Source organism: Homarus americanus, unplaced genomic scaffold (genome assembly GCF_018991925.1).
Source record: "Homarus americanus isolate GMGI-L3 unplaced genomic scaffold, GMGI_Hamer_2.0 scaffold25483, whole genome shotgun sequence".
Classification (NCBI taxonomy): Eukaryota; Metazoa; Arthropoda; class Malacostraca; order Decapoda; family Nephropidae; genus Homarus; species Homarus americanus.
The window spans coordinates 1,095,124-1,111,083 of NW_024726235.1; the positions used below are offsets into that span (position 1 = coordinate 1,095,124).

The window sequence follows — 15,960 nt, forward strand, 5'->3', positions numbered from 1 at the left end:
ACCTTGTACCTACGTTGATTGTAAGATGTAGTGTAGTGTGGTGATAATGGTGATTGTTATGGTGTTTAATGGTTGATATATATATACACTGTTAGGTTATTGTTATTAGTGGCACTGGTTAAACACGCTGATGATTGTGATGATCTTGGTAGTGGTAGTAGTGGTAGTGGTGATGGTTTCAATCAGTCATGTGGCGTGTGGTGGTGGTGGTGTGGGGGGGGAGGTGGGGAGGTGGTAGCCCAGCCAGCTAGTCAGTCAGTTATTCATTTCGTGTCAGTGTGTGTGTGTGTGTGTGAGAGACTTATGTGCTGTTCAACGAGGAGCTTCTTATTAAATTCTCCCTCATGGGATTATAACATTACTCGGAGATGGGAATGTGAGGATTTCCACGTTACTGTAGTTGTAGCACACATGGTGAACTCTCTTAACAACTGAACCACCCCAAGACGACCCCCCTCCCCCAAAAGACCCTAAAACGACCCCTCCTAAACCCCCCCAAACAAGGTGTTGTGTTACATTAATTGTGGAAATAAACGAGTGCCACAGTGGGTAAACAAGGCGTGGTGTGGCGTCTGTCATGAACGGCGGCTGTGGCGGCGGCCTGGTGTATTACCGACCCCATGATTTGTGTTACAGCCGGTTAAGTGTGGGAAAGGTGAATGGCGACGCTGTTCAGTGTCAGGAACATGTCACTGGTCAGACGTCTCCTGTCTCCTGTCACCCCCCACACACACTCCATCAGACTTTACTCACTTCCGTCATATTGTATTAATCACGTCAAAAGGAATCAAGATCCTTCACACGCGATGGAACTCTACTGAACCCAGCAGGAGTCAGGGGGGTGAGGTGCGGCCGGGAGTCGTTTAGTATTGGCAGTGTGAGGGGGTGGTGAGGGGCTGCAGGTGATAGGGTGAGGGTGTCAGAAAATGAGGGCCAGGCTTCTGAATGGCTCCGCGTGGCTAATAATATTTACTTTCTCTTCTTCGGTATTTTCACCATTTATTAGTTTGAGGTCATGAGAGAGAGAGAGAGAATAGCGTTGGACGTTACTTAAATTATGAAGTGTTAAGTAGGTCATTGCTTACGTGTGCTCGGTATGCTGTGGTGAGTGAAATCTTGACCATCCCTGAATACTGTCTGATTTTAGCGGGAGCGGACCATTCTAAAACTAAGGTTCAAGGATGGTTTGTTTTTATTGGTCTGGACGGAGGAACATACACAAACCCAGTGGCTAACTATTAATACAAATAGCTGGAGATCATAGAGAAAAAAATAACCTTTTATGTATTCTTGAGGGAGGACGTGCCAGCTTATGTTATGAGCTTGGCCCTCGTGTACTGGTTACCTGAGGGCTACCTGTTTATCACCTGAGATTTATTATTATAGGGAATGTATGGCTACCTGTGTCTATATATATATACTCAACAGGTATTTAAGTGTATTGAAGTTATTGGGCGTAGAGTATATATACTGTAGACCAGAGGAGGAGGGGGGTGTACAGGCCATGGGTAGACGTACAGTGGCGTTAACGAGGACTTGGAGTATCGATCATGGAGGACCTGCGTGATCTGTCCTGAGCTAACAGATATGATGGACAGTTGGGCGGTGGTAGTCCTTCTCCCCTCCCCGTGCCCTCCATCCTCCGTCTCTAACCTCCTCACCCTCTTAGTCTCGCCTCCCTCTCCATGAGTCTTATATAGCGGCCATAAATAATTCATATCAAGTTATTGTTGTTTCTTCCTTTGTTTATGTGGAGGAAATATTGAACAGTGTGATCCAGTGTCCGGTTAACTGGTTATCGGACGTTCGGTATCGGCAAGACTGTTAGTGTTATATTGTTGTGGTTATGTTGCGATGTTGGCACTTTACTGTCCACAATATTCATCCCGTTTTAAGGAAAATTTCACAGTGGTCGACCTTGGTCCACCAGACGCTGAGCTATTTTTGTTTTTATACGTTAGAGCGGCAAGACTTAAGTGTACCTGTCCTTACCTTAACTCTTTGAGAAGCTAATTGTGTTTATTCCCATAATAGGTTACAAGAACTGACAATAATAAACTTGATATTTCACGCGATGAATTGACAAAATCTTTACTATGTTGATTGGAATTACTTAAGTGGTTAACGGCGTGCGTACACAGACGCCCACACGTGAGTGAAGGCAACACTGTAGAGTAAAACAATACATTGGTGTTGTTTGTGAAGTGACAGGTGTTGGTATATTTAGTGAGTGAACCTGTACCAGAGTACATGTCCTCGAGAGTTGTACTGGTGTATGTAATGAGTGATGTTATATAATACAAGTGCACCAACGTCTCTCTGTATATAGTGAAGTTATTTTGTGTGTATACCATTAATGAAACAGGATATTAGTGTTGTGTTAAGAGGGGTAGTGGTGTTTAGTGAAGTCTGGAGTGTGTGTACAGACTATGCAGTGGTTGGCCCACTGGCGGCCAGGAACCCGGGAGAGCTGCTGCTGCTGCAGGTGATGACGAACACCGTGTAGTGTGAAGGTGGCACCACCGCCATGTACACCTACGCTGGAACCTACCCTGGGGCCTACATGGGCGTGGGATCAGGGGTGGGTAGCCTGTCAGGCGGGAGCATGACGGCGCCCTCTGCTCACCACCACCAGGTGCTGGCCACGCCCACGCCTATACCTGCAGCAGCAGCCGCCGCCGCCCACTCCATGACCACCTCCCTCCCGCCCACCACCGTCAAGAGAAGGTAAGTATACGCCTCACTTGTCTCATCTCTCAAGTTGCTGGGTTTTGAGTTTTAGTATAGACTTCTGCCATTGTATTAACTCTATTGTTACAGAAATTCTACTGTTTTATTTTACTGACATTGTTGGCTGTCATACACAGTACAGGGCCAGGAACACCAGATCTGTGGTCCAACATGGAAGCCATCATGTTTGGCAAGAGACCTTGATGCTGCCTGGCTGGTGAGCGACACAAGGCGGTGTTGACAGACAGACCCCTGGACAAGGACGGTGTTTAATAGTTCTCTTACATGTTGTGTTCAATGCTACCAACAGTTAATGTGTGGGGGGGGGGGGTCCTCACGTCTCCCAACAAGATTTAATATTGAAGTAAACCAAGTCGCCATTCAGGTGCTTAACGTAGAACCTTTTGTGTTGAGGTAGGCAGCGCCAAACCCCCTTCAGTGATACATCGAGAGAGAGAGAGTGTATATACCGCAAGTAATTGATGACCAGAGAGAGTCGCTCACCGTGAGGAAGATAAATGTAGGGGGAGGTGTTGAAACCCCATAAAAATTGATTAGGAAGTCATAGAGCGTAGAACCCACTGTGGCTCCAGGTACTGTGAAGAATGGGTTGACCACACTACCGCACTGTGGTGATAATGGGTCTCAAGTGGGTGGTTGAGAGAGAGAGAGAGAGAGAGAGAGAGAGAGAGTTCATCACCATGTACATAAGTGATGGGATCGTTCCTGAATGACTCCCTCCCTCCCTCCCTTAATTAGCTTAGTTACGTCAACACCAAGTTTGTTCAGTAAATTCATTCCCGTGTAAGCTCATTGCCTCGTCAGAAGAGAGCCGAGAGTGAACTTGGCGGCCATGAGTTCTAAACCTTCAAGTGCAACAAGAGAGTGAAAGAGCTCGTGTTTGTCTATCTTAAATGGATCACCCCATGAATCTCCTCTCCCGGTTAGGTTAGGTTAGGTTAGGTTAGGTTAGAGGGGTTAATCTTCAGGTGAGGAGTTAAGGTCTTAGGTTGGTGAGGTTAGGGTCTTGGGTTGAGGGTGAGGAGTTAAGGGTCTTGGGTTGAGGTGAGGGAGTTAAGGGTTTTAGGGTTGAGGTGAGGAGTTAAGGGGTCTTGGGTTGAGGGTGGGAGTTAAGGGTCTTGGAGGTTAGAATTTGAGGAGGTAAGAGGTCTTGGGTTGAGGTGAGGAGTTAAGGGTCTTGGGTTGAGGTGAGGAGTTAGGGTCTTGGGTTGGGGTGAGGAGTTAAGGGTCTTGGGTTGAGGGTGAGGTAAGGGTCTTGGGTTGAGGGTGATGGGTTCCACCTGGATTAGTGTGATTTACACTGAGGAGGAAATGAAGTGTAGTCATGATTTAAATGTGTGTGTGTGTGTGTGTGTGTGTGTGTGTGTGTGTGTGTGTGTGTGTGTGTGTGTGTGTGTGTGTGTGTGTGTGTGTGTGTGTGTGTGTGTGTGTGTGTGTGTGTGTGTGTGTGTGTGTGTGTGTGTGTGTGTGTGTGTGTGTGTGTGTGTGTGTGTGTGTGTGTGTGTGTGTGTGTGTGTGTGTGTGTGTGTGTGTGTGTGTGTGTGTGTGTGTGTGTGTGTGTGTGTGTGTGTGTGTGTGTGTGTGTGTGTGTGTGTGTGTGTGTGTGTGTGTGTGTGTGTGTGTGTGTGTGTGTGTGTGTGTGTGTGTGTGTGTGTGTGTGTGTGTTGTGTGTGTGTGTGTGTGTGTGTGTGTGTGTGTGTGTGTGTGTGTGTGTGTGTGTGTGTGTGTGTGTGTGTGTGTGTGTGTGTGTGTGTGTGTGTGTTAAGTCTCAATATATCAGGCTGACGAGGGGAGAAGGGAAGCAGTCACTAAGTAGATCAATTAAGCCATCTAGCGTGTCCTCATGAGACTTTTGACAACAATCCAGCAATCAGATCAGTGCTGTGGTGGAGAGTGTGGTAAGTCCGCCAGCAGAAGATGCAACACAAGAAGATGCAGGGGGGAATTACCTTGTGGTCTCCGGCGTGTGACCGACCACTTGTTACTTGGCAATATTCGAAAAATTCCACCAGGTATATCGATCCACTGGGTGATTGTGTATTGTGTGGTTGAATCACCTGTGTTTATTGTAGCGTGACCTCTGCCATCAAGACTCGACCATCCATGTAGTTATCGTCGTCTCCTGTCTCCTCCTGACGTGATCACCTCCGTCAGTTGTCGATGAACGTTATTATTATATTCTGAAAATGTCTTAAGAGATAATTTTCACCTTAAGAAGATCAAAATTTATACTTAAAGAGACAGTCAACACTAAATCTGGATATCATTTTCATTAAAGTATATGCCAGTTACTGTCGCACCCTCGTAGTTACTCTCGCACCCTCGTAGTTACTTTCGCACACTCGTAGTTACTCTCACACTCGTAGTTACACTCTCACACTTGTAGTTAAATGACACACACTCGTAGTTACTCTCGCACACTCGCAGTTACTATCACACACTCGTAGTTACTCTCACACTCGTAGTTGCTCTCACACTCGTAGTTACTCTCGCACACTCGTAGTTACTCTCGCACACTCGTAGTTACACTCTCACACTCGTAGTTAAATGACACACACTCGTAGTTACTCTCGCACACTCGCAGTTACTATCACACACTCGCAGTTACTATCACACACTCGCAGTTACTCTCGCACACTCGTAGTTACTCTCACACTCGTAGTTGCTCTCACACTCGTAGTTACTCTCACACTCGTAGGTACTCTCACACTCGCAGTTACTATCACACACTCGTAGTTACTCTCACTCGTAGTTGCTCTCACACACGTAGTTACTCTCTCACACTCGTAGGTACTCTCACACACTCGCAGTTACTCTCACACTCGTAGTTGCTCTCACACTCATAGTTACTCTCTCACACTCGTAGGTACTCTCACACTCTCGCAGTTACTATCACACACTCGTAGTTACTCTCACACTTGTATCCGGTCACTTGAAGTCAGGGGTGCGTGTTGACAGGTGGTATTAATTAAACAGTAGGTAATAGATTCTTCAGGTACAATGGGCCACTTACGCGGTGTTTATGATGACGTCGCTTAATGAAACGAATTAATAACTACCGCGCGACATTGAGCGCTTGTCTGTGTTTACTCATGCGGGGAAAATATTGTGAGAGAGATTTTTTGGCCCAGCCTGCCAACGGCCTGCCAATAGCCTACCATCAGCCTCTCAACAGTCTGCCTCCATGGTCTTTTGGCCACCAACCTGCATCCACTGCCTATCATGGTCCCAACTGTTACCGCGTCTTCTTATCGCACTCGACCTACTCCGCCATACTCGACCTACTCCGCCATACTCGACCTTTACTCCACCATACTCGACCTACTCCGCCATACTCGACCTTTACTCCACCATACTCGACATCTATCCCACCTTCCCTTCCTCCGTGTTCCCACTTGTCTTCCTCTCCCGCCGTGTGTGCCGTGTTTGTGGCGTACCTGTCATTTGGTAACTGGATATTCATGTTTGAGCGCCGTACATCAGTGTGGTGGACCCCGCCCTCCGCCACGCGTGTAAACTTACCTTCTTACCCCTCATTACTGTCTTCACTACGCTGCCACCTGGCCACTCTTTTCCTGCCCTCTGATGTATCGCCCCCCCTCCCTCGTTACCTCCATCCCCGTGATTTTTTCTTTCTTTTGTATTAGGATCAACTGAAGATTATCCCATCCCTCTCCTGCCTTCTCTAAGTTTATTTCACCTGGCGGGGTGTTGGGTGAAATAGGCTTGGAACTAATCATCAGGTAATCCCGTATTATGATTGGTATTGTTTAAGCCAAATAAATTGACTTGTTATGTTTATGGTTATTATGTTGGAAGAATTTAGACTCGGCACAGTAATGTTATGTACCGATATATATGTGTGTGTGTGTGTGTGTGTGTGTGTGTGTGGGTGGGTGTGTGGGTGGGTGTGTGGTTGATGAACTTATATTGTAAAAACCTTTTCTAAAAAATAATATGCGACAATTAACTATTTTATATGATTAATAGGAAAGAAATAGTCAGACAGACAGACATACCTTCAGTAACTTGTAATGAAAATAGAAGTAAAGGTGTACATAATATATACCGTACATGTAAGTAAAGGTGAGTAGCCGTAGTACTAGAGGGAGGCAGAAGGTGGCGTGAACCGTGGCGATGTTTGCCATTACTTACAGCCGCGGACGAGGCTGTGTTTACCCACTGATCCCCCGACGATTCGCTATTTTATATAACTACGTGTGCGTGCTTCACAAATCGGTGGGTATTTGCCCAGCGAAACGTGTGTTATTTGGTGCTCAGGGATTAAATAGAATTGTTTAGCAGTCAATCAGGGAAGTGATAGCCTGTGGGCGAGGCGGAGCGTGGCGGTGTGTCAGGGCGGGGCCTCACACCTCCTGTATAAATGGTGCAACACACACACACACACTCGCTACCTTTTATTTGCTCAGCCACACACATTAAAGGGCAGTACTCTGTAATGTAGTTTTAATAGATATTAAACACGCCTTAGGTATTAATTTGTCTCCATCTGTCTTGGGCAGGTGTTTGTTAATTACTGCGCGACACTTCCGGCTGTGGGAGGGACCTCTTCACACCTCTGCTCACCGTGTGCAATGACAGACACACACACACACACATGTACGGGAGTGTGGTGGGTCATGTTGTGGAAGATGGTGGCAGTAGTAGTAGTAGTGGTATTGCTAGTAGTAGTAATGGTGATGACGAGAACCACATGGCTGGGGATGAAGGCTGTCTCTGTTGTTGCTTGTTAATACATCGCCTCTCGCCGCCCCTCTCTGTTGTTAACGTGATCCTCCATCGTATATTCCTGTTACTGTTGTTATTTTACCTGCTGTTCCATCCTCCCCCCTACTCTCCATTTGTTACTACTATCGCTACTTATGTTATTACGATTGTTAATATCTGTAGTTATCGTCGCCGCCTCTCCCATTGCCGTTCGTTCGTTCCACTACAGAAATTAGGCAGTATTGTCCTCCTGTGTTGGTGTATGAGCACTGAGCAGCGTCGGTGTTATCTGGAGTTGTTGGTATTTTCACTGGCGGAGAAGGAAAGTAATGGTGTGTGGTGTAGCGGCCAGTATGAATTACGAGTCAGGTTCAGTTTTGACTTCGTTGGTTTACCAGATTACGCCACGAATAGCCATAAACTCTCTCTCTCTCTCTCTCTCTCTCTCTCTCTCTGTTTTCCTCCATTATATTGACTCGTCCCCTCCTTCCCTCCCATCCTTTACTCTCTTCATCACTACACTCATCCTCTCCTACCTTCCCCTCTTCGTCTTCTTCCCTCATTTACCCTCCAAATAATCCCCGTTCCTTCTTTTCTTCCCCGCTCCTCTCTACCACCTGTCGCTGAGCCTGGGTACATAAACGAATCTCCCCCAAAAAATTCAAAACAAAAGAAAAACAAAATGAAAACACCTTGAAGTCTTCAGTACAAATATGAAGTACCTTTCGCTAACCTGGATTACTTGCTGAGACGTACAAGGAGGGTGGGTGTGGTAACGAGACAAACGTACCATTACAGCCGTCACTACTCTCTCTCTCTCTCTCGGTGGTAATGGTAGTATGTTGTAGCAGTAGTAGTGTGATAGTACCGTGGTGGTGGAGCCGTGCAAGTAGCCTGAGGCCAGCCAGCATCACCAGGACCCACGCTCGTCACCTGGCCCCTCTCAGCCTCCCTCACCCATATTAACCTTCAATAATTACCACCATGATATAAGTTATAAAAGAATAAGTCATCCTCGTCTCCTGTAAACCATCTAATTATCTTATATTATTTATCTCGTGAGTTTCCAATAAGTGATGATTATTCTCCTCTGCTTTAAGTTCGTTTATTATGATTATCTATGGGACATATTTTTAGGCATCGTGGAGAGGCCAGAGATGAGTCCGGCTTCGTTACTAAGACTCACGAACTGGGAGTAATGGTAATGGGAGCGATCATTGCCCAAGGGTGTAATTTGCATGTGTGTGTGTGTGTGTGTGTGTGTGTGTGTGTGTGTTTTATCTGGAGGCTGCTTGAACAGTTATGGTTACCTAGAGGCTAAGGTGGTTTCATGGTGCGTCTCGGTTACCTGGAGATGAAATGAGTTACCTGGAGACTATTACCTAGAGACTGTACTGGTATTAGTTTCCTGGAGACTATTACCTAGAGCTGTACGGGTATTAGTTACCTGAAGACTATTAGTTACCTGGAGACTTTGCTCTTGTATAAAACTTTTAATACTTGTTTAAATCTGTTTTGAAAGCTGTTTTTTTTTTTTTTTTGCGTCTATATAAATTGGAGTTAATTTTTGGCATTAACAAAAGTGTGGGGTGATTTATTTTCCTTAATCAACAAGTGAAGTAAATATATATTTTCCTCTAATTTGATTATATCTGTATTTCCTTTATCCAGTCTTGGAGTAAGAGGTTGAATAAACTACAGGTCGACGATATGGTTGTATAAAAGAAGTGGAGTCATTTTAATACAAAGATACATTTAGGTAAAAAGTCTGTCTTGTAAAATCGTGGACTGTGCCTGATGTATATAATATTATCGGAATTTTGGAGTCACCGGACACTTCAGAATGATACAAAATTGAAGTTGATAACCGATGACTTTGAGAATTACAGGTAAAGGTTATTGTTTGAACACTAATTTGGATTGTGAGGAAGATTACAGGTAGGAAGTAGTGTTTTAGCGGCAAGAAATTATTGTGGTGTGGCAGAGCTGAGGTGAGAACGCTGCTTTTTATACCTAGACGGCAGACTCTCCTCCCCCCAAGATGGTCTCTTAACAGCCACATAAATAACAAAAAGCAAATTAAGTTTTGTTGGTGTAATGAGCTGCCGTCTCGCTCGGCTGGACCGGGTAAGACCATTAGGGAGAATCAATAGGAATTAGAGATCGGCAGCTTGTTCAATTGGTTGTAATACTGCGCCTTGCTTGACTTACCAAGATTTATATTATATTACCTTGCCAATAAAACGTTGGGTCTCGCCTGAGGTAGAGTGGTGGTGGTGTGCTGCAGTCACTAGCCTCCCTGCTGGTGTGTGTCGTCTCTTACTTAACTGATGTGGTGCTGTTCAAACCTAACCTTACCTAACCTAACCCTTCAATTGATGGGTGTCCGAAGTTGGTGTGACTTATTAACAGGACACGACTTGTATCACCGCTCTCATAGTTATGTTGCGTTATTATGCCTATTGTTACCTCAGTGTGAATTACTTGACCAGTGGATATGTGAGATAGGCTGATAAAACACGACTAAGCCCAACACACCTGATATATTTGAGAATCTAGAGAGTCAACTTAACAAGACGTGGAGGGGAGTGGTGGGATAGTGTGCAGTACAGGTGTGTTTAACCAACCTGAACTTGTTCCAGCTCAGGGCAAAATAATTGTTGAGGAAAGCTTGTACATTAGTTAAGTCTCCTCACACCTGCCGCTGCTGTTCACATCAGTGATAATAGTTAATTGGATGGTAACCACCGTTACCACGAAGCGTTAAGAGGAAAAGTAAAAATAAAAACTGATTTTAATTAGGTACTTTGAATACATTGGCTGTCCTCAACCTATAAGGAAACTACTTCTCCAACACAGCATAACGAGGTGTTACCAGATGGCCTGACACAGTTTCACTGTTGCTCTGAGGTAAAGTGCACCAGGTTTTTTTATCTCTTCCTGACCTTACAGTGTACGAGGTGACAGGTAGAGAATATTATATCACCAAGAGGTTAATTATTGTACTGTGTGTGTGTGTGTGTGCGCGTGTGTGTGTGTGTGCGCGCGCGTGTGTGTGTGTGTGTGTGTGCGCGTGTGTGTGTGTCTGTGTGTGTGTGTGTGTGTGTGTGGAGAGATATATAAATGCACTCGGGCGGTGTGGGTAAGGTCAGGCAAGAGGTGGGCAGTAAGTTAGTGTCACAGGTGTCGTGAGTGATGGGTTGTGTTGGCTGTGATTGCCTTAGTCCAGCGCTGTTTGATCTTTTCGTTTCGTTCACTTATTTAAAGTGTGGATTTTACAGCTGCACCAACACCGCCATTCATGACGTGTAGCACCTTTGACAGTGTTCGTGTACACCGGCCGTTGTTGCTGGAGTGTTGCAGTATGTCATGATAATGTTATGGTCAAGCAGCAAATCTCTCTTTAATATATGGCGACCTTTACTCTCTTGGATATTATTCTCGCCTCTCGAGCCAGAGGACCTGGTCTCGATTCACGGGTAAGATGGAGCTTGTACAAGGTCTTTTGTGACCGAGGCCTCAATCTACCCAGGTTCGGGTGGGACACGGTCTCTGCCTCTTCCGTTAGTACCTGCCAGTGGCACCCCCAGACCACCCTGATGCGAATCTCTCCCTAACATTGCAGTTGAGGAAATGAAGTGCCGTCCACACTGCCTTCTTGTACCAGTGTACTGTACTGTATCCACACGGCAATTAACTGGCCGCCTGGCATATGGAATGGACTGTCGCCCAGGTCTGGGACTTACTGTCTCCCCTACCCCGGCTGGGTCACTGCTACGTGTTGTGCCAAGAATATAAATCATACAGTATGTGGACATAAGTTTTGGTAGTTACACTTAGGAGCCTTTGTGTCTCGCGTTCAGTGAGTGATAGACGGTGACCGCACCGTGTGCCCGTGAGTGAGGATGTTGGCCTGGATGAGGGTAGAGGACAGTATAGTGACGGTGATGGTCCTGGACGGCAGCCATGGTCTTAGGGTCGAGTAATCGATACCAACGCATTCCACGGCGTCCTGGTGTGTGTCTGTCAATCATCGCGTGCATGACTGCCCCCCCCCCCATCCACCCACCCGTCCACCAACCCGTCTACCAACCCGTCTCCCCCACTTCCCCCCACCGCCACTGTCCCCTCCAGCCGTCCATATGGTCGTGTTCTGTACTGCGGGAGGATTGTAATCAATGTATATGTAATGATTCTTATCATACACGAAAGTTATTATACACGGGCGAGGAAACCTTCCTCGTGCATAGTTAACAAACCGTTTTTGTCGACATTCAGTAAACATTTGGGAAGTTTCACCTTACTGACGATCTGTGTTAGGACGCCAGTTCACCTCCCTCCCTCCCTCCAGTTAATTACTTTATGGTGTATCATAGAGGGTGGCGCCCACCAGCTAGGGTCATGCCGTGGCTCAGTGTGGAGTTTGTACTGTGTATGGGCCTCTTAGCTAGTATCTGTCCTTCAATCAGGTTAAGTGCATCCTTGACACACTCATTACATACAACGAAATTTCAGTTGCTTTTATGTATTTCTTTCATATTTGTAGTATCAATAACATGTGGTATTAATAGATAGTGACGATGCAGGTTTGTAAATTACTTTTGTGTAGTACACTATAAGTTGAGTCATTAAGGGTATTTAATTGCTCCCTTCTCTATCATGGTGCTGCAGTCGGTGGCGAAGTGGACATTTAGTTGAAAGGTGAGGAGGGAGGGTGTTGAGGTGGGTGGAGGAGCGTCGTGGGGGTGTTGGGTCAGGTAGTCGTCGTTAAAGTGATCAAGTGATGGTGTGTCTCCCAGAGGTGGTGATGGTTCCCCCCGTGTACCTGGTGGCTGCCACACGGGGGACGTAACTCGCCCCCATGAACCACCTAGTGTCGTTTTACGGCTCGTGTCAGCATGATGGATTTGGGGGGCCCGGTGAGATGTGGTGAGCGGTTAGCGTGCAAGGGGGGATCGATCCGGGTGAGGTGTGGTTGTGCTGGTGGACCCCACACTCCCACACTCCCTCTGACGGATGGATTGATGGCGGCTCACCTGGATCATACCTTACATGGCCGCCACACTTACCCGCTCTTTATATGTTTACTCCTGTCTATCAGCATTGGGTTAGGTTAGGTTAGCCATCAATTTACTTCACTGTTTTGATATGTTCTGTACACTTACGTCTCCCTGTTTGTTATCGTTTTGTTAATGGGTAGATAGATACCTCTGTCTCAGTCTACGGGTTACCTTGATACCTTTCCTCAGACGTAGGTACTAGTCAGACTCTTATTCTGTATGTGTCATTATGTTTCACTTTCTCATTACCTGCGTCGTTACCTGTCTGATCTCTTTACCTTCCTTTGTTCTCTCCTGCTTCTGAGAGTCAATCGTTTTTTAAACATCTGTGTATCTTTTTTTGTTGTCTTTTTGTTTACCATTTCTGTTTTTGTTCCTCTTGCATCTCATATCCATTGGTCTCTCTAACTGCTCGCCTCACCTGGTCTTACCTTACACTTACTTGCTAAATATCTCTCTTTTAGCCCACCTAGTGAGTCAGTCCACCAACGTCATGTTTTACTAACCAAGCATATGTTCGTACCCCCCCTCCTCCTCCACACACTGTTATTATGAGTGTTATCCGACAACACTCGCCACCAAACAAGATCTTGATGGGTTGAGTGAGGATTTATAAGACGAAGAACACGTCTCGTTTCACACTGAATACCTGTTTTATTCTAAAGGTGTAATCAAAGTCATTGGCCAAAAGCGCCTACCCCCGGAAATTTGACTTCATGTGGTGTTGTAACTGGAAATTTTAAGGAAAAGGTCCTCAATTTAGCCATGTAAATTACTCGGCTAAAGTAGGTGTTCCGGGTGGCAAAGCTGGGCGTTGATTACAAGGCAGGTAGCTCAGGTGGACCAGACGGAACTATCAACCCTGACTTATTTATTACTCCTAAGCTGCAGCCTCACGTTACTCTTAAGCCTCTATGAAAGTTAATCTTATATTCCAATGTTATCTTCACGCGAAATTTGACGTCATGTATAAAAGTTAGCGTCCGGTACTGTGAGAGAGTGAAGGTTTTTTTATGTTGCCATTTATCTACATGCGACGCTCTTCCTCTGCCTTCCCCCCCCCCCCTCTCTTTCTCTTCTCTCCCTCTCATAGGACCTCAGTAGACAGTATGTGTGTTATTAAAGGGATCCCATTTCGTGTATTTCCATAAACACCCCATTTTCTTCTCGTGTTTCCTTTCACACCTTAGTTTCATTGTTGCTGTGAGGTGTGTGGCCACGTTCTGGGTGTGCGAAGTTGTCACGTATCGTAAAATAAACACGAGTAGAGGTTCTTTATTATGTCTTTTTCAGCCATAGTGTTGTTGAAAGAACTAATGTACACACACACACACACACACACGCACGCACACACACACACACACACACACACACACACACACACACACACACACACACACACACACACCGGTATTTGTAACGTAAGGCCATAGTTAATTACAGGTAGTAGTATTTCTAATGTAATACCTGAGTAGTTAATTTGTTGTGTAATTCTTTAGTTAATCAGTAGTATTTATCGTGTTGTACCCAAGTTAATTAGTAAGTATTTGTCGTTTCATGTTAATTAATAGTATTGGTAATGTTATTACTTCGTTACTAGCATCTATAGTGTTATACCCTAGTCAGTTAATAATACTAATACTAATAATTCGATCAATATAATTAGTTGTTGACACGTTATATTTTGTATAAGTAAAATTATTTCTTCGTGAGCCTGATGGACCTACTGAGACTTTCTTTCCAAATGAGAGTAATTGAGTAAAATTAGCAGGAAGAGGAAGAAAGGGAAGAGAAGAGGACAGGAAGAGGAAGAGAAAGAGAATGGGACTGGAGAAGGATGAGAAGAGGATAGGGGGAGGAGGAAGATGAAGAGAAGGGGACAGGAGGAGGAGGGTGAGTGGGTCTTGTAAGGACCACCCCGCACTCTCTCTCTCTCTCTCTCTCTCTCTCTCTCTCTCTCTCTCTCTCTCTCTCAACACAGTATTAATGCCACCCCGAGTTAGTGGTCAGCATTATGTGTTGTTTCCGCTGTTTGTTTCCCGGATTATGACATTTTGTGGTCGCCGCTGCAAAAGATGAAACGTAAGAGATTATATATATATTTTTTTTATGATTCAATTTATATACTTTCCGAAATTGTTATTTTGGTGTTATTAATGCGGGGTTTAAGACATCGGTTACAACACGCTATCTTGATTTCAAACTATCCTTCCTCCTCCTTTGCCTCTTCCTCCTAGTGTCTCACCCCCTCTCACTCCCTCTCACTCCCCTCACCCCCTCACCCGACTGTAGCATTTAACTGGTTGACTGTGTGTGTTTTAGTTGAGTGTGGTGTTGTTTCCCTCTTAGTGTCTCATTCGTTACACTTAAAAAGACTGACTGAACTGTTAACGTCAAGTTGTACTCTGACGTCTTAACTAACTTAGCGAACACACACACACGTCTGATTTTTATCCCGTGTACACTGATATGCTTCCAAGCACGACCACTGGTATTCCCCCACTCAGTTGACATCTTCGACACGTGTCAAGGTCGTGTGTTGGAATGCCTGAAGCTTATTTATGAATGCCTGAAGCTTATATGAATGCCTGAAGCTTATATATGAATGCTTGAAGCTTATATATGAATGCCTGAAGCTTATATATGAATGCCTGAAGCTTATATATGAATGCCTGAAGCTTATATATGAATGCCTGAAGCTTATATATGAATGCGTGAAGCTTAGTTGTAAATGTTTGAAGCTTAATTGTGAAGGCATAGATCGTGAATAAGTAAGATTGCTGTGTACTTATGAAAAAAAATAGGAGTCAATTATCTGGGTGAATATTTTTGAAAGAGAATTGGTATGTCGAGGGTAGAGTTAGGACTGCTTAAATCCCTTGTTACCTCCCTCCCTTTCACCTCCCCCTCCTCCTCCCTCCGTACCCCACTCCTTCTCCCTCCCCCTCCTCCTCCCTCCCCTCGCTCCAGAAGGGGAAATTACAAGCTTTCATATCCCTTAGTGTGTGTTAAGTTTAAAATCTTTAGGAGGTGACAGGCGGGTTACGCACCGCCCGCACGGAATACATGAATGAATTAAACTGTAATGGGCCGGTGGACAGCTGTTGCACTCCTCTAGTTTGCGGCGATTAATTCTTACTAAAACAACATAATCTGTGGTCCGGTAATCTGGGACATGATATTAGGGATTTGGGGAGCGATTACCTCGAGGCCAGGCAGCTACTTAATAGCGGGGATTTACGCTATTTTTGTATTGTTAAGCCGGACTAGTGAATAACCCCCCAACCTCCCCACCCACACCGGTGATGCCTGCCCGATATGCTGTCTTCTTCCCCTCCTCTCTCTTTCTCCCCACTCCTCCCTCTCTCTCTCTCTCTCTCGGTAGTGAAGGCCACGTAAGGACAGAAGAGAAGAGAGGTGT

At 45.4% G+C, this 15,960-nt stretch overlaps 1 protein-coding gene across 12 annotated transcripts in view; it reads left to right on the forward strand.

Annotated features, from left to right (window-relative positions):
* LOC121865405 (aryl hydrocarbon receptor nuclear translocator homolog) overlaps positions 1-15,960 on the forward strand; it is a 180,664-nt gene that overhangs the window by 78,839 nt on the left and 85,865 nt on the right. For 7 of the 12 annotated variants that reach the window (XM_042364762.1, XM_042364763.1, XM_042364761.1 and 4 more), the window contains exon 2: positions 2,035-2,727. The exons of the other annotated variants lie outside the window; for them this stretch is intronic. In XM_042364762.1, the coding sequence (XP_042220696.1) occupies positions 2,528-2,727 (200 nt within the window). In that variant the 5' untranslated portion in view covers positions 2,035-2,527. The remainder of the gene's footprint in view (positions 1-2,034; positions 2,728-15,960) is intronic. 12 annotated transcript variants of the gene reach the window in all.